The sequence below is a fragment of the Monopterus albus genome, unplaced genomic scaffold (genome assembly GCF_001952655.1).
Source record: "Monopterus albus unplaced genomic scaffold, M_albus_1.0 scaffold209.1, whole genome shotgun sequence".
NCBI lineage: Eukaryota > Metazoa > Chordata > Actinopteri > Synbranchiformes > Synbranchidae > Monopterus > Monopterus albus.
The window spans coordinates 868,550-892,134 of record NW_018128089.1 but is presented as its reverse complement, the minus strand read 5'-3'; the positions used below and the strand labels follow the sequence as shown (position 1 = coordinate 892,134).

Sequence of the window (23,585 nt, the reverse complement as noted above, 5' to 3'; positions counted from 1 at the left end):
TGTCTGATTTAGTGCTTAGTACAGATAAAATAATCATAGTAGGTGACTTTAATATTCATGTAGATGCTGACAGTGACAGCCTCAACAATGCATTCAGTTCATTATTAGACTCAGTTGGCTTTTCTCAAACTAACTAAACCCACTCACTGTTTTAATCACACCCTTGACCTTGTTCTGACATATGGCATCAAAACTGAACAGTTGATAGTGATGGCAAGACAAAGCCTCATTCAGGTGTTCAGCTGATAGTGATGGCGAGACAAAGCCTCATTCAGGTGTTCAGCTAATAATGTTGCAGTCATCACTGACAGCTATCAGTGATATTATACTTAAGCTTTAGCTATGGGAGACAGTTTTGTGGGCAGTAAAAATGCTTAAGTGAGTTATGTGCTTGTGTAACTGATGAGGGTGTTTGTTAAATGATTTTTTTATTTAGAAATAATATTCGGCCCAAAATGTTCACAAGTCCTTTTTGTCTGTGGCCCCATTTTATAAAAGACGCTGTCTGACAAGGGTCTTGCTACCACAGGTGTGCACTACTGACAGGAGAGGGAATCGTCCATGTGAACCAGGTTTTACTCAGTCCGTCCGACTCAGTCACGTGATTCCGGCAAAACAAGGCCCCGTTTGTCATTGGTCACGTGACAGTCGGGTTAACGGCACCTGCTTCGGAGCGAGGCTTTGTTTGGGAACTTTCCCTCTGCTCAAACTCGGGTTTCACAGGTAACATCACTACTGGACTAAAGGACGCGTTATCTATTTGGATGTTTCAGGAACGTGATCATTAATGGTTTGTTTGTGCTCGTTATCTCGTCATTATAGCTGCGTTCGTTGCTAGCTCGCCGCTGACCGCGCTGTGAGTGAACATCCAGTCAGCTGAGGATTGCGATGGATGCCCTACCATGCTAGGACCATGTTCAAAAATGTTTTCGGCTCAGGCTTTCTAGTAAGGACCGCTCACGTCATTCTGACATGGGTCATAACCTTAATACTCTTCCTGCATGATACAGGTAAGCCTACACTCACACATGATCATTTTATAGCGCTACATTATGTGCAGCTGCGGGCTTAACATTGTAGCTATTAACGACGAGCTAATTCTTGACATATATTGTCAGATCTGATTCATGAAAAAAATCTGTGAATGTCCCAGTTGATCCTGGGACCTCCAGGCAGTGGGGATGATTGAGCTCAGACATATCTCCCCTTGTGTTTTGGCTGAAGAGCTGCGGAAGCAGGAGGAGACAGGCCAGCTCGTCCAGCCTGTGCTCTTCGTCCTGCTGGTGCTGGTGTCCGTGCTGCTTTATTTCACCGTCTCTCTGATGGACCCAGGCTTCATCTTGTCTGATGACAGCGACTTGCAGGTGATTACTGAACTTAATATTTATTTCAGTCATAAGGAATATGAGCGATCTTTGTCAGATGTTTGGGTTATTATACTCGAAGAGGCAGCTATAATCCTTTGAGACTGGGAAGCTAGTTGATAATAAAAGTAGCTGAATAGATGTTGCTGATAATGTCTGGGACACTTTTAAGGGTAAAGATGTGTATGGTAGGGCGATTATCCTACAGATTATCACAGCTGTTTTTTCTTAAACAAAAACACTTGTCAGTATAGTTGTATTTGTTGTTTGTAAGTTCATTTACACACGGAACACATGCAGCACCTCTGTATCTATCACTGCCCTTGGCGTTGCACATGTGCTGCGTTATAGTGCAGGTGTTGCTTGCATGTGATGCATCCCTGTTTTGCAGTCACTCCATCTCTGTAAGAGCTATGTGTTGGTTAGTGTAATTCATAGTATCTTAAATGGTCAGTTAATCTAATATGTAGGTATGATCATACTTGTAAATGTCACAACAGTTTCATGATAAAGACCCAGGAGTGTGTTTACATCCGACCTATACATTATGGAGTGCTATTTTAGAACATTTTGTTATGTTTATTGGAGCAAACAGCACAACAGGTTATGGTAACAGCTTGAAATTCAAATGTACATTGGCTTCTCTGACCAGTTAGTCTCCTGTGTTATGCCAGTTCACCCTGGGAATGACAGATGAGCAGCAGGACATGATCCCACCTACGACCAAAACCCTGCGCCAGCGCCGCTGTGGCCACTGTCTCCTGCAGGTAGGCCCCCTGCCATGTCAGCGTGCTGCCAGGACCTCATGTGGTTGGTAATTCAGGACAGGAACACTTTCACTCAGGGTAACACAGAGAAAAAGGTTCCAAGGTTTCTGAAGCGAAATACTGTGACTGTGAAGTTATTTTGAACTTTTTTTTTTTTTCACTAAAATTTAAGAATTTTATGAAATTCAGCTAATTAATTCTCTTTTTTTTGAGGTCATACTGCCAGAAGTTTGTATTTAAGTGTGAAAGAAAAAAAAATACTCCTGGACATGGTGTGTGTAATATGTCTGTCTGTGCTGCCAGTGTGGCCTTCAGACTGAAATATGACACTGGAGGCTGTATAGTACTTATAGGTTCCATCAGTGGTGTAGAATAACAGCTAGGTTTCCAGGCAGCACTCCTGTGTCTTACAGGCTTGTGCTACCTCCAGTGAGCACAAACCACTGTACCATACAGGAGCAGTTCATCACACACTTGTTCTCAGCATGCAGCTTTTCCCTCCTCCTCACACAGGAATAACCATATTCCTGATGTTTTCTTCAGTGATGGTGCAGCCATGAAATCTGATGAAATCTCTCCAGTTGCCAGGATGTGGCTCAGTGGTTCTGATTGCCTCAGAAATGGCATTACAGCTTTATTCCAGGCTAATGAGCAGCAAGCAGCTATTTTCTTCACACCAGTGGTCAAAATCAGATTTACACAAGACCAGCCAGTGTTGCTTGAATCAAGCCTGGCTGTTAACTAGTGTTAACAGAAGTAATGTTTCCAATCCATATAGATTGAATGTATGGTTTTAACACAAACTTTTAATTATGTTTCCTCAAATACTTTGTCCCAAGCAGCAGCCAATGAGATCCAAGCACTGCCAGACGTGTCAGCACTGTGTCCGGCGTTACGACCACCACTGCCCCTGGATTGAGAATTGTGTTGGGGAGAGGAACCACCGCTGGTTTGTCCTTTACCTAGCCATCCAGCTGCTGGTACTGCTGTGGGGGCTGCACATAGCCTGGTTAGTGCAACTCTGTCACCAATCATCTCTGCTGCTAAATTCATGCAGCTACAAAGCCTCTACACATTGCTTCTTTCCTGCTTGTTTCCTTAGGACAGGTTTCAGCTATGTGCCCACGTGGCAGCTGTGGCTGCGGACCAACAGCGTGCTGCTGGCCGTGGCCGTGCTGGTAGCTCTGCTCTCGCTGATTGTGCTGCTCCTGCTCGGCTCTCACCTCTACTTGGTTTCTCTCAACACTACCACCTGGGAGTTCATGTCACGTCACCGCATCTCTTACCTCAAACACTGTGGTATAGATGAAAACCCATTTGACCGCGGCACCTTCCACAACCTTTGGGGTTTCTTCTGTGTGTGGGGGACAGTGGTGTGGGAGCAGGTGTACTTCAGGGAGGGCAGCGACCAAGTCTAGGAATGTGACGAACATTAATAGACTGAAATGACTGGATTGCACTGAAGAACAACCTTTTCTGCATTGTGGGATCATGCACCTGACCACAGTGTTAAGGTAAAACTATCCTTGTGTGCAGTTTACCGTTTTATATGGGCACTTGTGTTGTTGTGCCATAGCCCTGCAACATTCCCCTTCTCCTTGACCTTCTTTCCTCTCAGTGGTTCAATACTGCAGTGAAGTGCTTGCTATTTTTCCTTATTTATAACCATTCAAGCATAGTGTTTCCCTAAAACAGGCAGTTATCCACAGGCACCTCCTTGGCCACTTTTAAAGTCTGAGTGAAGCTAGTATTAAAGCCCTGTTGACTCGAGCTTTGTTTTTGCACCCACACTCTGCTTGACCCTGTTTATGTGAAGAGTAATTATCTAGTCTCATTATGAGGGTCACATGATAAATGGACTGTTCAGTTTACTCTTGATACATGTCAAATATTGCATCAACCTCTGAATAAAATGACTTGTTTTAGGTGCATGTGTAGACAGTCCAGATCCAGGGTTGGTTATCGTCTCCTCCTCCCTATAAAAAGTGGTACATGGTCAGGTTTAGTGTACAAAGTTTTACCCCGTTCATGTCGCTGGGTCCTAGTTATTCTACACTGAGGCTGTACAGGGTCCACTTGCTTCAGCAGCCTTTCTCTTTAAGTAGCTGTGAGACCAAGTGAGAGAGTTGTTTTTTGGCAAACCTCAGCTGGTTTGAAATAAGGCGGCATGAAAAACTGTACTGTATTGTTTTTTAGCACTTACTCCAAGAGGTTGCTTTGACTTTCACTGGACAGCATTTTAGACGATTTTATATTGTATATAGTTTAAAAACTATTTTCAACTCAAATGTCTTTAGACTTTTGTATGTGTTTAAACTGGGAGAACACAAAATAGAAAGCTGTGAGAACAAAACATTTCCATTTGAGCTTTTCCTTGTGCAATAGTAACCTTGTAAGACAGCAATAAATGTGGTGTTGAGTTTAATGTACAGCGGTAGTGTTGGACAAACTGCAGATTGCCTCCTAATAGAGGTCTGGTTTATATGAATTAACATTTAATTCATGTTGTGTACTTCTTGGTTATATGCAATACAGACATGCAATGTTTTTTAACTTTGAAAATACAGTATACATTAATAAAATGTTTTGTGAAGAGTTTCCTGATCATTCAGTATCCAGCAGATATACATTTTATTATTTTCTTATATCTTTGTTCTATACAAGGACAACCATCACAAGAGCATTATTATTTCAAAACATTCAAGTACAGTTGTGTTGACTAAGAAATAGCACAGAACCTAAAAAATGTGGCAATTTTCAGTATATTACATTCCAACAATAGGTTAGTTAACCACTGATGGACATGTGATTATATCAAGTAGAAAATGTACACTGAATGCTTTGTCCTTCAGTCTTAGATCACAAATATTTACAGTGTAGTTCATAAGATGGAGAAGGCAGTGTTGACATTGTGATCATAACTGGTACAAAATCTATTTGTAAAAAAAAATTCCTGAGCCAAAATTCATGTTGAGGGTAAACGGCAAATCTTTAGCCTTGTGGCCATACTGCTTGAGGATAACAAGTTAACAGTTAGCTCTAATTCTTTGGCAGAGCAAAAAAAGTAAACAAGTTAAATGTTCTACCATGAAATCAGATCCAGTGTCAAAGTGTGGCAGTGATGTGTGACAGGCTGAGTTTGCTGAAGTGTGTGGACATGGAACAGACAGGAATGTAGTTTCTAAACTTCTGTGGAGTCAGAAGAATTAAAAAAAAAAAAAAAAAAAGTAGGTACAAATCAACCACCTTCGACAAAGCTGCAGGACGGAGGGAGAATCCCTTTGGTCAACTCAGGTGGGAAAAGTCAAAGTCGGCAAAGATTTCCTGTTGCTCAGCGGTGAGAAGGAAGGGTGTTCGTGGGAGGGTGAGGACTGGCTTAAGGCGCGTGAACTCCTCATCGAAGTTACTGACATCCTGCGGTGCCCTGATGACGGGCAGGAATGGTGGCTTCACCTTCTTAGCCAGGAGAGCGTCCCAGTCCATTCCCTGTCAGCAGACAATGGGTTAATAAACAGAAGTCACTGGCAGTTTGGATTCAGTCGGTGCTGTGCGCTACATTGTTATGTTTACGTACAATAAAAATATATTTGTCTTGTTTATACTGTGTAAACATCTTTTCACAGCAGCCATCCCTAATGTTGTTTGTTAGTCATTAACACATGAACACATCTACCGTGTTCAGTGAATGGTGCACATTTAAAATAGGACATAAGAAAAAAAAATCTCTTATTCTTTAAAACGCCTTGCAGATGTTACACACAAGTCACCACTTACACACTGATAATTTCAACTCCTTTCAGCACTACGCTATCTGTTGGAATTCATTTCACTACTTTGGGACTGTATGTGGTCGTGTGGGGGAAGACGCAGCGACCACCAGTTGGATTTACCGACCTTGGAGCTACTTGAAAGGGAGTGATGTTTCTACTACTCAGTGGTACTTAACGATAAGAAGAAGAAAAAAAAAACACATTGCATGTCTGTTAATGCCTTGTTTCTTTAACTATTTGGAGTTATGACGGGTGCAAAGCTAATTCCAAGATTAAACATTAAATGGTTGGAATTGAGCACGCCATGAGCTCTTGAACTATTTCACATTTTTTAGCCACACATTTTTTGCAGCAAGGACATCTGCAAATATGCACCTGCTGTGCCTTTTTTGTTTTAATCATTTACTTGGAAAACTGTTTATTACAGAAGTTCAGACAAGTGCTGCTGTTAAAGAATTACTGTACATGCAGGGTGTTATTTAGTGCAGGATAATGACCTGGAAGAACTTGTGTCTCTTGATCTCTAAGGCATCTTCAACTCCTGCTCCAAGTCTCTTCTCAGGACTTTTCTGCAGTAGCTGAAGCACAGAACATCGGAGGGGAGTCAGTAAAAGAGAACACACAACCCTCAGATCATTCAGAGCCCTGTCCCCTGAACCAGACCAACTGAAATCAGTGATGTTGATTCATGATTACAGAGTGGTTTTGTTAAAATCATGAGAAACTCCAATGCAGAATTCAGATCCTTTGGTAGGACACCAACCTTTTGAATGAGGGACACCGCCTCAGGAGAAAGGAAGCGAGGAAAACGCACTTCATCGTTGACAATGCTGTCAAACACCTCTTCCTCATCATCACCAGGGAAGGGGGACTGAAAGAGATCAGAGAGCAGCACATGTCTTACACACTGGTACTGTTTCAGAAAGTCATCTCTTCACAGTTAGCAAGGACACAAGGAACAAATGAAATAAAATTATTTTGAAATAAAACAAACTTAAGAAAATGAACCAATTTGACCTTTTTAAGGGCTTTTACAAGGCTAGTTTCTTTACAATAAGATTAAAGTTTTCAGAAATCAATGTGGCTCAGAATACCTGATTTCTAAATTTTCACACAAAGATTCTGTCAAATCGAACTGGCTGCTGTTTGTCATGTGAGCCTACAGTGTGGAACTGCACCATGGTGGTTAATCCACTAGGGGGCAAACATAAATTGAGGGATCCCTGTTCATCCTCACCACTGTCCTCAGGCTAGTTTGTAACCATCTGATTACTGTGCAACACAAATAGAAATATTACTGGTACAGTGTTATATCTAACACAGGAACTCAATTATCACAAAAAGTAACACCATAACTATTTCTCATGGCAAATTATGATCGCTTAATTGTAGGTGTAGCTGTCATTGTCCGTCTGCATTAATAGAAATGTTGCAATAAATACTTGCCAGCTCACTTTTTCTTGCATGTTTTCAATTAATCAAACTCACACAAAGTAACTGCTACACAGTGAAACTTAGAGCCGCTGGGGCCCCTGAGGATTTGTGTAGTGGTCCGCTTGAACTGGCTGGTGAATCAGCCTGCACTTCCCCACAAAGACCTCACCTCAGTTTAGTAATCCTACTGACCTCCCCCACCAGCATCTCATAGATGAGGACCCCCAGCCCCCACCAGTCCACACTGCGAGTGTAGTTGCTGTCTGTCAGGACCTCTGGAGCCAGAAACTCTGGTGTGCCACAGAATGTTGAGGTGCGATCCCCGTGGCCCATACCTACACACAGTATAAACTAGCTTAAAGTGGACAGACACTTTCAATCACTGCCATGGACAGAAGCTTTTTAAATCTGTCATGACATGATCACTTCCATACAAATTCTAATATGAAAATCACAGTACACCCATTGCAATCGAAATTCACTCAGGAAGCACGGAGTGCTTGTGAGGGCAGAGACACACCAAGCTGGTGGTCAGCCATCGGCCACCGTCACACTGTCGGTGAGCATCTGTCAGTGCTCGTCCTCCCGCTGTGCCTTACACTGTTGGCACCAGTCAGTCCCTGTCAGCAGCTTTTCAAATCAGTGCACAACAAGAGAACGAAAAGGCCCTTCAGCCCGTCACTGTAATGTCCATGATTTCACCCATTTAGTCGGTTTCTCCTTGTTTTCCACCTCCTTTCTTCTTTCACAACCACAAGACCAAGGGCAGGACACCAGTGTCATTTGCAACTTCTTATCAGACATATTCTCCATTAGACACAGCTGTAAACCGCAGTTGTGTTAGATGAGGTGTTTTTTTAAACTTACACTTCCGCATTCTAGCTCTTCTTCTTTCCCTTTCCAAATGGCAATTACAGACACCGCCACCTGCTGGTAGATGGAGTTATTTCTGTCATGCAGGCACAGAATGTACATGCTAGTTGGCTGTTAGCTATAGTCTCTGTGGCGTGTCACTTTTTCAACCTGAATGCCCCAGAGGTGAGGCAACGCCTTCGTCACTGCTAATTCTTTCATGTTGGCTTGGTGTGTCTCTGCCCTTGATCAATGATCAAAACATACAAAAGACATTTAACTATTTTTTTACTTGCCATGTATTACAGATGAAACATCTGGATCAAACAAAAAACTAACTTTTAGTGGACCTGGGAAAACTACTCAAAATGTCTTACCTTCTTTGCACAAGCCGAAGTCTGCTATCCTGACAAAGCCATCTGCATCCATTAGCAGATTGTCTAGCTTCAAATCTCTGACAGACACAAATGGGCAGACAATGTCCAAATTTATGCTAGATGCTCCTAACATGCAGCTGTGAAAGCAACATGAAAAGGACTCACCTGTAAACTATTTTGTTTCGATGGAGAAACTCCAGACCCAGGAGCACACACGATGAATAGAACCTAAAAACAGACAAGAAGAAAAGATGATACAGAAGTAATACTATCATACTGCTGCTGCATGCCAGTGGAGAGTGGTGCAGAGAGACTGATGTGTGCTCACTGGGTCTGTTTCTCAGTAAAGATGCTGGTGTGAATGTGTGTCATGAGGTCTCCTCCCGGGGAGTAAGCCATCACAAAGCACACGTGGTCTGTGGTCTGGAAGCAGCCATACAGGTTCACCAGGAAAGGATGTTTTGAAGTATTGATCACTTCAAAGATCCTCTTTTCACACACGAGGCTGAACACAAACACACCGAGCTGGTTACTAATGAAATGCTGGATATTTACACATACACTGCCCCCTTTCTTGCTCATTAACTGCTATAAATGGCAGAACTAGAAACTTGCTTGTAATAGTAAATCCATACTTGTATCTACTTTCATATCATCTTTCCTTCATTAACTATTTTTTGGAAGAAAAATAAGAAAACAATGTGCTCAACGTTAACCTGTGTTTGTCAGAGGTTTCTTCTGGTAAAGGGAGTTTTTCCTCCCTGCTGTCACCAAGAGCTTGCTCAAGGAGGATTTGTTTGGTTTTCCTTATAACAGTGTGAGGTCTAGACCTGATTATGTAAAGTGCCCAGAGATGACTGTTCTTTTGAATTGGTATTATACAAATAAATAAAAAGTGAACTGATTACGTTAGGACTAATGGGGCGCTTACATAAATCCAGGCGACTTGTAAGAAAAAGATTAAGAACCCACGCTCCACAGCTGATATGCTCCAAAAGTATTTATGATAATTCAAACATCATTCATTTTATTTCATATGTTGCTTGTAATGACCAACTCTGCCTTTTTCACATGAACACACTCGTAGCAGATTATGACAGCCCAGAGTTATCAGAGCCTGTTGACCAGCTCAGTGAAGTCAGCTTTGTGACACAGGACCTTGGTGCAGACACATTTAGAGCCTATTCATCACAAATAGCGGGGAAGTGGAAAGACGCAGTAACACTAGAATCATGTCCCACATTAACTAGCTGAGGGATTTCTTACCTGTCAACTTCGTCACGTGTCACAATGTCTCCTTTCTTCAGGGCTTTGATGGCATACAGTTTGCCCGACTTCTTATACTCTGCTAGCAGCACCTTGGATCAGTTACATGACACAGGAGAAACGCTTGATGCATATATATCTTTTGTAAAAACACATTTCTAGAATACAGAAGAGAGCTGACAGGAAATGAGGGAAGAGGAGATGATGATATGAAATAACATGTTACTGGTCAAATTCAAGCTGGAGACGCTCTTAACTTGCATTACACAATCAGCACTTGGCTTCAGTTTTCATAATGCTGCGTCTGATATTTTTGACAGGTATATTGCAGATGAGAGCAAGTTGCATGTGTACCTTTCCAAAGTGACCTCTTCCCAGGACAGAAATACAGTTGAAGTCTTGCATCTGTAGCTCTTTTTCCTTGCTACATAAAAATACAAAAATGCACATGAAAAATTGCTAATCCATTTTTACCATCTTGTCCTCGTTTTAAACCGTGTTCTCTCACATTTATAACACGAATCAAACTAGAATTACCGCCTCACAGTTGTGTGCCAACCAATCAAGTTACAGTTTACGGTACATGCATGTTTGTCCAGACTCATATTTAATATGTAGTGAAGAAAGAATTTAACAAAATATATTAAGTGTATGTCTATGCAAAATGTAAATGATCACTATATTGGTGATGACTATGATTCTAGTTAATAATTTCCAGTGAGAAACACACTTTCTTCACTTAGGAACTATTTGTACAGAGGAGTACAAGGGACTGATAGAGAGCTTTGTCACATCATCCTTGAGTCTAAGCGGATGCTTGAGCCCTCAAGGCGTTTGAGATATCGCATTCACAACAATGGAACAAATGTGAGGTCACTGTGACCTGAATCTTTGACCACCAAAATTAATCAGTTTATCTCTCAGTCCAAGTGGATGTTTGTGCCAAACTTAAAAGGATTCCTTCAAGGTGTTCCTGAGATGTCACATGCATGAGAACAGGACAGACGGACAGATGGATAAGCAACCTGTAAACAAAATGCTTCTGGCCACAGCTGTCACTGGTGTGCAGATGTAAAAAGAACACTAAAGCTATATTCTTTACTCCTAGAATTTAAAATCTATTTTAGCAAAGAAAAACAAAAGAATCTTTTCTTACTTCAAAATGGTTATAACACTATGGAGAGGAAAGCCTTCCTTTTGGCTGTGGAGAGACTCCACAAAGGAAGATCATTATACATGTAGAGCACTGAGAGAGTTTTGTGGTTTACGTACATGACAAGCTGAGCTGTTAAGTTTTCCTTTTTTTATTACTACATGCACAATATTTTAGAGTACTGTAAACTGGTAGTGCAAATCATCACACAGAAAGTGCAGGAAAAGTCAACACTACTAAATCTAACTTACTGTGGAGGTGGATGGATTGAGTGTTGTGGCTTTGGCTTTGGGCTCTTGTTTGCCCTGGGAGACTGGTTCATCAGTAAGGTAAACAGAGAGGATAAAATCAGTGACTGGATGCAACAAAACCGCTGATAATGGAGACAATCTAACTTGCTTACCAGAGGAGAGTCTTGAGTTTTCTTTCTTGTGTGACGTGGAGAACTGCCAGGTTGCTCTTCGGCAAAATTTAGACTCATTATGGCAGGATCTCTTAAAAAAAGAGCAGATTGTTATTATTAGTGATGTCGGTTTTACTGAAGGCTTTTAGGGCTGTCTTCTGGCTTGGCTGTCTAGTTTCTGTGATACATCCTTGATTTCCTACATGCTGGTCAGTGTCATCTCCACAAATGAAAAAATTCACAAAAAGCTTTGGCCAACACCCAAACTTATTGTGCACATTGCCAGAATAATAAATACAATTTTGCCAGAGTTTTTTAATGAACTATCAAAAAAAAATAAGCATGTGCATCTAACAGGTGACAGTGGTTCAGTGGGTAGAGCAGTCGTCTCACAACTGGAAGGTTGGAGGTTCGAATCTCGGTGCCTGCAGTCCACATGTCGAAGTGTCCTTGGGGAAGACACTAAAACCCCCGTTGCCCCCGATGGTTAGAGCCATCGGTTGAGTTGGCGCCGCAGATGGCTGCATCGGTTTTGTACCGAAAACAAATTCCTTGTGTGTAACATACTTGGCCAATAAAGGTGATTATCCTTATCCTTAATGATCTGTAAATACCTTTTACATTTTAAAAGAACTGCACACAAAAAAAAAAAAACATATTTCGAGCGCTACTCAGTTGCAACTCAGCATTTGAGAGCGTGCAGGCACACATTTGTAAACGCAGAATCCGATTTGTCCAAGCATGTGCTTGTTTCTGAGTCTGTGCCCTCAGGTTTCTCCATTCTATAATCTGTGCCTGTGTGCGCTCAATTTCTGTTTTGCAAATAGAATAGCTCTCAAAAATAGTTTTGTGTACTTCCAAAACATTTGGTACCGACTGACTTTGACACAAAAACCAGTGAAGAAATCTGAGATGGCAGACTCAGAAACAAGCAAGCAATCATGCTCTCAAATCTGATTCTGTGATTCTAAATCTATGCCTGCAAGCTCTCAAACGCTGAGTTGCAAATTGAATAGCACTCGAAATGTGGTTGGTGCACCATAAAACACTGTGGCAGGATGTACTTCCATCATGGTCGCTCTAACAAAGCCTCAGAAGTCCTCCATAGAGATTTTTGGTGGTTCACCTGACACACACACACACACCTCCATTCATATTCATACACATGCACACATATATCCAACATACATACTTTATGCACATACATATATTCAGAACATATATGCATACTTAATCATACTTGACATAGTTTGTACTGTAGTACATAGCAAATTAAACACTAATAGCTGTCTAGATTTTGTGGTTAATCATTTCATGAGACTGATCTGAATACATCTCAGTGGCACCTACATGTTGGTCTCTAAGGCTTAGCAATTATACTTATTGTCTGAATACTTTTTAAAAGAGAAATTTTAGTTTTTGATTTTTAATTAATTGGCAAACATTTCTAAAACCATGTTTTCAGTTTTTTTTATGGGTTACTGAGTGTAGAGGGATGGTTAAAAATGGCAGTTTTATTATATAATAAACTGTGCAGAAAGTGAAGCAGTCTGAATACTTTTTGACTGTATATCAGACTTTAGCTACACATACAGTTAGTAGGTTACATTCATTACTGGTTTGGCTCTGCACATGCGATTCTGTTAACAACAGGAAAAATATCAGTGCTGTTTTCCTTTAATAATGCTCCTCTTTATAACATCATTATGATACCCCTGTGTCTGAAGCCTCTCAACTCTGAATGCAGGTCAGTGACGATGCTGCTATCAGCCCTTCACAGAAACCACATTCTCTTTATTCTCAGATAACATGAATGGGTAAAAATAGCCTCAAGTCACTGTGGAAAGTTAAGCAAAGAAGTTAATGGCTCTTTTTTGAAACAGTTCTTTTATAGGTGTGGCACTGAGATGTTTTCTGGTTCACTGTGTGTATAGACACCAGAGTCTTACTGTGCCAGGGAAGTAGTGGAGGATATGGGGCCGGTGTTAGGGCCAGCTAATGGAGGGCTCATGGGCTCCAGAGAGCTGCAGGGAGGCAGGATGCTCATCATCAAACGGCCCCAAGTAGCAAAGTTCATGTTCATCTGTGCAGCACGCAGGAAGTTCTTCCCTGTGAAGAGAAGGAGTTCAAATCTGAACTATATACCAACATCTTCACATGCAAATCGTGGAAAATTTTTAGGGACTCACTGAACAAACATAATACTGTCTATTGTGTTGTAGCTGTCAAATTTTTGATTATTCATACAATGTAGTTAGCTCCTTAGGAATCATTGAAAAAAAAAAACATATAGTTAGCCTTTTTATGGTTTAATTGCAGTTAATGAAATGTAACATTTACATATTTATTCCAGATGAGGGTGGTTCATAATATTCACAACAGAGCTCTCGAACTACCTTTTTCTTTAGGGAAAATTCTCCTTTGTCTCTGGAGTTTGGAGCGCCGCTCAATGACTGGATTAATAAATGTCACCTGGAAATCAACAGAGGAGATTCAGGTTAAGGACTGTTACAGCACTAATACTACTGGCTGTATCATAGTGGAAGATGTGTACTGCTTAGAAGGATTTTAGTCACAACACCGTCTACAGTACTGTGACTGTCAGTCCCTGCTACTTACTGCAATAACAAAAAAACTTAAAGGGCACAGAGTTGAACTTTTCATTTTCATGGAGTAAAAACAATAAGGGAACAACTCAAACCTTACTGGATTTAAAAATGAAGACAACTCTGTAATGAGACATGTATGCACATGGGAAGCAAGCTGTTTAGCAGTAGGCTGTAAAATTTCATTATTATATATTGTTTGCCCAGTGATTTTAAGTGTAGTTTAACTATAACATCAAACAGGTGTCAATAAAGGCAAAATGTCTATAGCCTAGAGATGAAAGTGAGAACCTCAATGAAGAGGATGCCCTGAGGCTCCAGCTGGAGACACATGCCACGTCGCTGGTTATCTAGGAAGTCCTCCAGCCGCAGGAACTTCACCCCACTTAATGCCCGCCAGTCTCTCCAGTGCACAGCAATTTCCAGCTCCCTGGACTAGATCAACATGCACACAACAAATGCTCAGAGGTTTGATGGGATATCACTCACTCCCACAACTGAGAAAAAATAATTAATGTTGTAAGACCTCTGCAGTGACACAATAATGAGATACTCTTGTGGTGTTGGTGAGAACCTGAAAAATTCTTTTATCACATTTTTTTTTTTTTAAAAGGTACTCTGATGTTTTAGTGCTGCAGTTTCATAAAGTTGGGGGATTCACGAGGGACAGAGTAAATGGTACAATGGTACAATGGTAGAAATCTATGCCGCGTCGGCCGAGCTACTGTATCCTGACAGCTTCTGGAAGTAAAAGTTACATTAACTTTTCAAATTGACAATATTAGGATATGTGTTACATGACTGACTTTTACTGCTACATGATATTCTTATGTTGAATCATCAGTACAAAACATGAACAACTGTGATCTTGAATAAAAAGTAAAGTCAAAGTACTGTTCCAGTCTGTGCACTTCAGAGAATTAACAACCACTCCCAAGGCTGGCAAACATCCAATAGTCGTTCTTAACAGAAGGAAGCTCGGGACTAAAGTGCTGAGAAATATGATTTGTGTAATTTAAATAAATTTAAATTAGAATCTGGGTCATGTTTGGATGAATTCAGCAAATATGGCTGCCACTTTTTTGTTCTCAAATTCAATAAAGTGTTTTGAATTTTCTACAGCTTTGACTCTCACAACTAATTAAGATGAAAATACAAAATGGGGAAAACCGCACCCAGAATCAGCAGGTTCTCCCACTTTATTAAGTATAAAAAACACTCGATCCTACATCTGTCATAATGCATTGAATAGCATCTTTCTGCCTGCCTCTCATGCTCAGTGCTCCCAGTTTGTAACAATGGCTTTCTGATATCAGTTAGTTGTCTTGAAGCCCAAACCAAGATAATTTATCCTCCGACACAAATCTCATTATCTGTTGATGACTAAAACGCATACTCCGGAGGCATTTGTGTCTGTAGAGAGGACTACTGGCTAACCCTGTCATTTGAAAGATGTCTCTTCTGAAACTCGTCTATGTTTTAACATTACTATATTACAGTTAAGTGTCAGAAACTCAGTAATTTCACTTCCACGTTCTCCTACAAGCATGTAAGTTGACTGTCTGTTTAAACAATGGAGCTGTCCTTTAAGTTGCTTAGTGAAGTAAAAGCAACTGACCCGTTCCAGCTCGATGCTGAAGCTCTGGCCCCAGGCCTCTTTGCCCAGCTGTCTCCAATGTGTACGACCCACTATCCTGTTGTCCACCTTCAGCACAGCACTTATTTCCGCTGAGACACAAATACAAATACAAAGTGATATACACAATAGCTGTAAATGTTTGAATAAGAAAAAAAAAAAGAGTGTTAGCAGCCATAAAAACACAAAATCTGAACATCTGTCTAAACTGTGTCCACTGTGTGTTCAGCAGCTAAAATCCAGATGAGGCAAGAGATTCAAAAATATCACTCATCTGTGCTGTTTTCAACTATTAATGTGAGCTCACAGCAATATTAAGCTTTATGAGCAGCATCATATAGAAGCACATTTACAAAAAAATAAACAAAAACAAATTCAAGGCTTCTATATCTCTGAAGTGTCCTGATTTTAATAATGAGATCTTTTCTCATTTTGTGATAGTAAATCCTGATTATGGCATACAGAACTCATATTTACAAGATAAAGTCTCTTTTTCTTCCTTTGTGAAAGCATTGCACTTCCATAGTATCAAATTCAGCACTGCTTGTTGCAGCAGTACGCACCTTGGTAAGAAGATCTGCAAACACTATTCAGGACTCACAAAACTACTTAATCACACTGGCATGTTTCTAAAGCGTATATTCATGGTAATACTGTAATGGCAACTGAGCATTGGTCAAAGCTGGGATACAGTAGCAAAGGTGATGCAGTTTCATGTTGCGTTGTTAGGGATGTAAACACAGCGTTATCTCAGTCTCAGTTCTGTTATCATGACACTGACTACAAGTTTCTGTGTGTGTGTGTGCAGTAAATTAATAACAACATTTAACCCACATTTCAAATTCTTGAATAACATTTAACCCACATTTCAAATTCTTGTGTTAGCCAAGTAGGTGTTATTTTTAAGGTAGTATCAATATATGTAAATAAATAAATATAATGAGCGAAACAAAAAACAACTGAAACAAAGGAACTCATACAAGACATGAGTGCACTAGAAGGTTGCTTTACTTCCCTAAAAAAGAGGAAGTAAAGCAACCAAACAAAATATTATTGTGCTGACTTACATGACAGGTCATCAGCCTTTGCTGTCTTGCCATTGGCACTGCGTCCTGATAGGCCAGCTCTCACCTTGAGAGACTTTCCATCTGAAAGGCTTCCGGAGGTGGATGACCCACCGGTTAAATGTACACGGCCCGGAACAGACTCCAACAGGTCTTGGCAGCCCATCAAGCACACCTCTAACCGACCTGAGGAAAAGCACTGTTGTCAGTTCAGTTTCAAGTTTTTGGAAAACATTTATTTGGTTGAGGGATCAACCTGTTAGACAGGCTGGTCTGAAGAAGGAGGAAGAGGAGGATGAGGATGGAATGCTAGACTGCTTCTTTGGCGTGCCATAGGAAGGCGAGGTTCCCAGAACTAGTAAATCTTTAATGGCAGCATGCTGGGGATGGTCCTGAGGCAGCTCGCTCAAACGTCTCTCCAGGGAGAGACGCAACAAATCCACCTTATGAGACGACTCTTGCATCCGTGCCTGAGCCTGAGGGATGCACAGCACAGCATTCATGAGGAATACAGAAAAACAGAGAGAAATGGCGTGCAACAAAGATCCCCAGGTAGAAACAAACCAGGGATGTTTTGGTTATGTAGTACACATCGTAAGACAGACTTAGTTTTAGGAAAGACTTTTCATAAAGTTAAGTAAGCCTAACCTAAGTTACCATGGAAACATTTCCCTTTCAGACCAGCCTGTGAGGCTTTCATAAAGGAGGCTCAGAACAGCAGGGCTTACTGTGAAAAGTCTTGAATGATCCTGACAAACTGAATCAGGATTAAACAATGAGTCCTGTTAGCAGCAGCAGTGATGTTTCTACATTGTTTTCAAGACACAGTAGTGATCTGATCTCAGATCCCAGACTAATTTCCTGGTGGTACTGATTTTAATAATGTGTTGTTTTAATAATAATAATAATAATAAAGACTATCCTGCTGGTTCCCACCTCTGCAAGTATGCGACGGTCCTGGATCTTACGCCCACTCAACTGTTTCACCACATTTTTAGCTCCGTCTGCTACAGCCGATTCTATTTTCATGTGGTGCATGAGTTCAGCCACCCGCAGCTCCAGAGGACTGATCACCTCTACAGGATGACCTTTAGGCAGGCAGAGTACTGTTTATAAGACTTAGACATCATCAGCACATTTTAAAACAGATACACTATGCACTAGCCTTTAAAGGCCACTGTGTCTAAGCTGTTATTTATTATTGTTAGTTTATTATTATTATTACAAAAGACATTCGTACCTAAGCTCAATGAATGACGCCAATTGGCATCATATTTCCATTTCTCAAATCTTGTCTGATTTGTGGTTCAAAGTTTGTTTTTCATGTAACCATTAAATCCTAGTTTTTAATTAACATAGCCAATATGTTAATATGACAACTTTGTTAATAGATATGTATACAGATAGATATATATGCATATCAGTACAAATCCAGAATCTTCTGTAAAGTATTGATAAAGCAAAACTAAATTCTGCTCATACTGGTAGATTATTCAACATCAGAATTTTTTTTTTATAAAACTTGGTTGTCCAAATTATGGATTCAAAGCTAATTATAACAAAAGCCTAAAACAACTACATTCTACTTTGCAGTTTTTTAGCAAGTTCATTCTTCACCTTGTGAACAGTTTGACCAAATAATACAAACTATAAGTAATGGCTTCTTCCAGAACTGTCAACCACACCTCTCTGATGATAGCTCTGCCTGTCCATGGAGCCTGAGCAAACTCCATCTGCTGATGAAGACCATTACATACGTTTGAAAGATCTGGACAAAGCTTGTATTAGACCTAACTTGTTGCACTGAGTATCAATTTGATCATTTCATGTTTTTAGATACCGTTTGCATTTGCTTTGTTACAAAAGTTAAAACAATGATTCATGATATGATAATGTTACTTACATGTGATTTGTCACAGTTCACATTTTCAGAAATGTGCCTGTTATACTGTTTTCTGGTGGAGATTATAATGCAAAGGCAAAAAAGTGTAGCTGTTTGTATGGTAAGACCTACCATACATGCTATCCCGTTCCCCCTCTCTGGCTTGACCGACTTTGATAATTTGCATGCGCAGCAGCTCAATCTTTGTGCGGCTGTCCTGTAACATCTGCTGGGCAGTAGACAGCATCTTCCTGTCCTGGAAAATAAAATGAACAACTAAAGACCACTGCAGTAATTCTTCTGCACTAAGTTGATTATTGAAATAGCTTGATAGGCGATCTGCCAAAACAACTTCTGGAACAAAACCACAGGTGCCTGCCCACATTAAAGTAAACAATCTGTCAGTTTTAGACACTTACTAATCTAATTTTGTAGTTCAAGGAGCAATATTTAACAGCAATGGCGCCTGTGCACAACAAGTGTATGGTCTGATAGTTGCTAGTACCGAATTACAATAAAATCTTTGGTATTAAATTAGATGTTTAAAAATATAACAAAATAAAAACAATAAAACATAAAACAAATAAAAGAAAGTTTTTGGAAGTGATCTGAAAGATGGCAGTGATTCTGCGAGTTGCAGACTTGGCCCAGAATGCTAACACCCAGCTTCCTTTTTGTCTTGAGGACTCTGGACCAGGCAGAAGGGTCCTGCCTGAGGATCTGAGGCTGTTCTCTGGCTTGTAGAGGAGCAACAGCTCAGAGATGTAGCCAGGAGCTAGGCCATGAAATGCTTTAAAGATAACCAGTAATTAAATTAAATCAGTTCTAGAGCTGGCAGCTGAGAGCCCAGAACCAGGCTGATATGATCTTGTCTGCTTGTATTTGTTGCCGAAGGTGTGAGATACAAAAGCTCCAAATACAACAAATTACAGTAATTAACAGATGCTCTAAAACCATGTATGACCTTCTCAAGACCCAGTCAGGAGAGAAAAGACCTGATTTTCAGATGTTCCTCAGCAGAGACTGGCACTCATGCTCAGACTCGGGTAGCACTCAAGCCTCATATAAATAGGCTTCTGACTTGACTCATAACTCAAAATTAATTGACTTAATACGTGTACTTAGATTCAGTCTCTGCATTATTTGCAAGCTCACAGAACTCAACAATGGAAACATTAGATGGTATATGGCAGATCAGAGGGACACAGTATTAGCCCAAGATAAACACTTTTAGTTAACACAGTGGATATAAGTCTACTGGAGAATATTCTCTTAGAATGGACATATTACACTTGAATCATTAGAGACTTGAGACATAACTCACTTCAGGCTTTCTGCTGCTGCCAACAGTTTACAACATGAGTTACAGAGAGACCATGTAAGTCAGCACTCTGACTAAATGTGTGAACATGGGACAAGACTGAGGCGTGTGTGTAAACTGGGCCCTGCTGTGCTGTACCTTGACTGAGCCGTTGGTGTAAGTCTGGATCATGTTCTCAGCACCCTGTTTGACTTTGGTCTCCATGGTGAGCTGTTTCTGCAGGGTTCTAACTCGACTGGTCAGTGGTGATGTGACATCCTCCCACTGACACGACTCTGTTGACTGGTTGTCGTCTTCTTCCAAGAAGCCTGCAATAAAAAATAAAAAATAAAAAATCCCATACAGCATTAGGATGAGCTTGTCTGAGGGAGGAAATAGAATAGCAGTGATTTGAGAGGGTTAAATGACAATTCAATTTATTCATTTAACAAGTTTTGTAATTATTGCTTCTTTCAATTATTTCAGAAGGTGTACATCTTTGCACACCAGTGACAAGGATATCCAAAATGTTCAAATACCTTATAACCAAACCTGTTGGCTTTAGCTGCATACAAAGGCGGGGGGGAGGAACAAACATAGAAATAGACTGCTTTGTCACTTGCCCCTCATTGTGAACCACTGTCTACTGCTGGGTACCTGTAGTATGCTCGTTCTCCGTTTTAGTTACCTGTGGTGCTGTCTCGCTCTGTGGCCATAGACCTGGCATTAAGTTCCTGCAGTTCCCAGTGCAATTTGTCCAGCTTGCGACTCGAAGCCTTGAGTTGGCCTTCAACATCAGCTGCACTCTTGCGATTGGTGACAGCCCGCCGCAGCCTTTCAGCCGCTTCCTTGATTTTCAGCTCCCGCTGAATCTCATGTCTGATCACAGTGCGGGCATCTTCCAAACGCTGCTGAAATTGTGGGTCAAGAATATCCCCCTCATCTAGACCCTGCAGATTGTTGCTCTGAAAGGCATACCACGACAATCAAAATACTTGTTAAGGGTCCAAGCACCAACAGTGTTCAAACCCTATTGTTTTAAAATTATTATTGAATTCTAATCACACATTCTCTAGGCTATAGTTAAATAACTACATATAGAAAGGAAAGTGAAAAATAGAAATACAAATGAGTACAAAGTAAATTTAACAGCATTAACCTTCAGCACCACTAGTGCACATGGCAATGTTGGGTTGACACATGACGTCTTCCTGGTGTTATTTACAGTAAAGCTTATTTTCAGGGAATAATACAGAAGGGGGAAAATCACATTTTAAAATCACAATTGCAATATTTCTAGAAAAACAAATAAAAGAAGAAGAAGCAATTAGATTAATTTTCCAAATCCTTTAGCCCTGGTCAAAATGTTCATTTAAAATACCTCTAGAATAACCAAAGTGCATACAGACAAAATAAGCAAGTTAATGACAATATCCTGGGCTTTATGAAATAGTTATGGGCATTTTATTCTATTTTCTGACACTTCATAGAATAAATAGTTGAGCACTGAAGAAAACAATCAGAGTATTAATCAGTAATCAAAATAATAACCCTAACTGAACTCACGAGACAGGTTATATCCTGTTAAGCAATAACAAAATATATTAGTATGCATAACAATAAACTAGATGTCTTTGCGTTTTGGACTACAGTCGAGACAAATCTGGAGACAAAGTTGAATTTTGCCAAGTTGTGATTCACATGTTTTTTCACTGACATTATATGCACCAAACCATTAATCCAGCCATTATCTATGCTGCTAGAGGGTCTGGTGGGGTGGGGCTGGGGCCACTTCTAAGACCCAGTCAACACTGGGCAAGAGGCGGGTTACACCCTGGATAGGGTGTTAGTCTATCACAGGGCTGACACTTGTAGACAAACATTCACACTCGCATTCACACCTAGAGGCAATTTAGTTGTCACTCAACCTAACCTGCATGTCTTTGGATTGTGGGAGGAAACCGAAGTACCCCGAGAAAAAAAAAAAGCATGCACTGAATTAGTTGCAATCCCAACTCAAATACCTATTAACCTACAATAACTACTGGATAATTACTTTATTTGCTACTAGTAATTGGCTTTGCTATATGCCCAAGCATGAAAAGCACCCTTTGAGGCTGTCCTTTGTGTTTGGTATCTATTCATTTCTATGGGTGTTATCTTCTGTATTACCTAACAGACACCTCCTCCTAAACAAAACAGGTTGACCTTACTACTTCTAGGAAGTAGTTTTAAGTCTAGGGCCCACAGTGAGCCTACCATGTACACTGCCTTACATTAAATGGTGGCTAGATGCCACCCAGCTTTAAATTAATCGTTTTAATTACGCTAGACTTATGGGAAAATGAGATTTCTTTATATAATATTTTGTTACAATACAAACTTACCAAATGACTCATCTTATTGAAATGTGAAACTCTCTACACCAACTCATCTTCTTTCACGCAGACAGTAGGTTTTACAGTTAAACCGACTAAATAAGTTACCTAAAATGCTTTTAGGTAACTAGAGAAATGGGTGTTTGTTCAAATAAAATCTCAGTTTGCCTATTTCTGAAGAAGTGAATTGATTCAACATCTTTTAATGAAACTGAGTCAATAGTTACAATTAAATTTGACGGGCATTTGTCTATAAACAGAACTATGCGAAGAAGCAAACGAGACAAACAGGAAAATCCAGAACGCCTGTCTGGCAAAGTGACATCTTATTTAACTAACCTGAACGTCTGGTAATATTGGGGTCAGGTTGGCAACTATGTCTCCATGATAACTAAACTAAACGTAACTTGAAGAAGTGGACAACCTCTGGCATTAAACTTAGCCTACCTGTGGTGTTAAACCCGACATGGTGGCTGGTGCTGGACATTCACGCAGCCTCAGCGTCTCTTCCACCTGCCGCGGGTCCTCTTCGAGCCAGAAACAGGTCCGGGGGGAATGGCCCAACTACCTCAGGTCAGCTGGCAGCAGCATGTGAAAGTCAGTGTTTACTTAAGCTGTTCACGGCTCGTCCTGGACGTGTTCTCCTGTTCAAAACAGTCTTAAAATTTTGAATTGTGTTAAACTGCGGCTCAACGCAAAACCTACGTCAGCAAACGCCAATAGGATTGGTTGGCAGTCCGTACTGACAGAGAAGATGCAGCAACCAATCACATTCGAGTACTCGATACACCTGCCCAGGTGGACTAAAGGCGCAGTCCAGGGAAAATTCGTCTGGCCAACTTGACGTGTGATGTACAAAAGCAGGAGAGGATTGGAAACCAGTGGTGGAAGAAGCACAAGTAGCAGTACCACAGTGTAAAAAATACTCTGCACCCAAAATGTTACTTAGCCTCGGTAAAAGTACAATTTGTTGAGAAAAAAAAACATGCATCTCCCAAATCGCTCGTCTTTCTACTGTATTTACAGGCCTTTAACCAGCAGATGTCGCCAGCGTGGGATAATTTAAATGTTTCAAAACCGTAAACCATTTTCTGGAACAATTTCAAATGCTTCGGAAAGTCTCGCTTCTGCCATTGCTACCCAACTCGGCAGTCTTCAGTCCTTGGTGTTTATTTCTCTCCCTATATGGCCAGCGTTGTTAAAATCCGCACCGCACCTTTTTCACGCACCCGCTGATGCGAGGTAATAATGTCAGTGTGTGAATAAACAAACTGCACTCTATGTAGCATTTTAGTCATTAGTTGTTAAAATTTACACCATTAACACAAATAGA

The 23,585-nt window shown here is 40.6% G+C and overlaps 2 protein-coding genes across 5 annotated transcripts; one reads left to right on the top strand and one right to left on the bottom strand.

Moving 5' to 3' along the window:
* The first annotated feature begins 493 nt into the window (after positions 1–493).
* On the top strand, positions 494–5,358 carry zdhhc12b (zDHHC palmitoyltransferase 12b). 2 transcript variants are annotated; one of them, XM_020618790.1, is made up of 6 exons: positions 494–723; positions 823–1,010; positions 1,225–1,364; positions 2,039–2,131; positions 2,974–3,140; positions 3,234–5,358. In XM_020618790.1, the coding sequence occupies exons 2-6, from the start codon at positions 893–895 to the stop codon at positions 3,547–3,549; spliced, it is 834 nt and encodes a 277-aa protein (XP_020474446.1). In that variant the 5' UTR covers positions 494–723; positions 823–892; the 3' UTR covers positions 3,550–5,358. The 2 variants fall into 2 exon arrangements, with proteins under 2 accessions (XP_020474446.1, XP_020474447.1); XM_020618791.1 differs by lacking the exon at positions 494–723 and having other exon boundaries at positions 734–1,010.
* A 42-nt stretch (positions 5,359–5,400) lies between these two features.
* On the bottom strand, positions 5,401–22,728 carry pkn3 (protein kinase N3). Of its 3 annotated transcripts, none has more exons than XM_020618787.1 (23): positions 22,700–22,728; positions 20,563–20,839; positions 20,034–20,203; positions 18,707–18,830; positions 18,378–18,428; positions 17,629–17,780; positions 16,949–17,168; positions 16,696–16,878; positions 15,611–15,720; positions 14,284–14,427; positions 13,783–13,858; positions 13,336–13,495; positions 11,387–11,477; positions 11,235–11,296; positions 10,185–10,254; positions 9,831–9,922; positions 8,893–9,069; positions 8,730–8,792; positions 8,565–8,641; positions 7,528–7,670; positions 6,665–6,772; positions 6,399–6,479; positions 5,401–5,617 (listed from the first exon to the last, which is right to left on the bottom strand). In XM_020618787.1, exons 1-23 carry the CDS (start codon positions 22,718–22,720, stop codon positions 5,417–5,419), a joined length of 2,853 nt encoding a protein of 950 aa, XP_020474443.1. In that variant the 5' UTR covers positions 22,721–22,728; the 3' UTR covers positions 5,401–5,416. The 3 variants fall into 3 exon arrangements, with proteins under 3 accessions (XP_020474443.1, XP_020474444.1, XP_020474445.1); XM_020618788.1 differs by having other exon boundaries at positions 18,378–18,425; XM_020618789.1 differs by lacking the exon at positions 18,378–18,428.
* Positions 22,729–23,585: the final 857 nt, after the last annotated feature.

Coding starts and splice junctions, on each gene's coding strand:
- zdhhc12b (XM_020618790.1), top strand. CDS start 893: ATGCCCTACCATGCTAGGACCATGTTCAAAAATGTTTTCGGCTCAGGC. Junction 1,011..1,224: donor ACTCTTCCTGCATGATACAG/GTAAGCCTACAC, acceptor TTTTGGCTGAAG/AGCTGCGGAAGCAGGAGGAG. Junction 2,132..2,973: donor GTGGCCACTGTCTCCTGCAG/GTAGGCCCCCTG, acceptor TGTCCCAAGCAG/CAGCCAATGAGATCCAAGCA.
- pkn3 (XM_020618787.1), bottom strand. CDS start 22,720: ATGTCGGGTTTAACACCACAG. Junction 20,204..20,562: donor AGAGCGAGACAGCACCACAG/GTAACTAAAACG, acceptor TTTTTATTGCAG/GCTTCTTGGAAGAAGACGAC. Junction 17,169..17,628: donor ACCGTCGCATACTTGCAGAG/GTGGGAACCAGC, acceptor TGCATCCCTCAG/GCTCAGGCACGGATGCAAGA.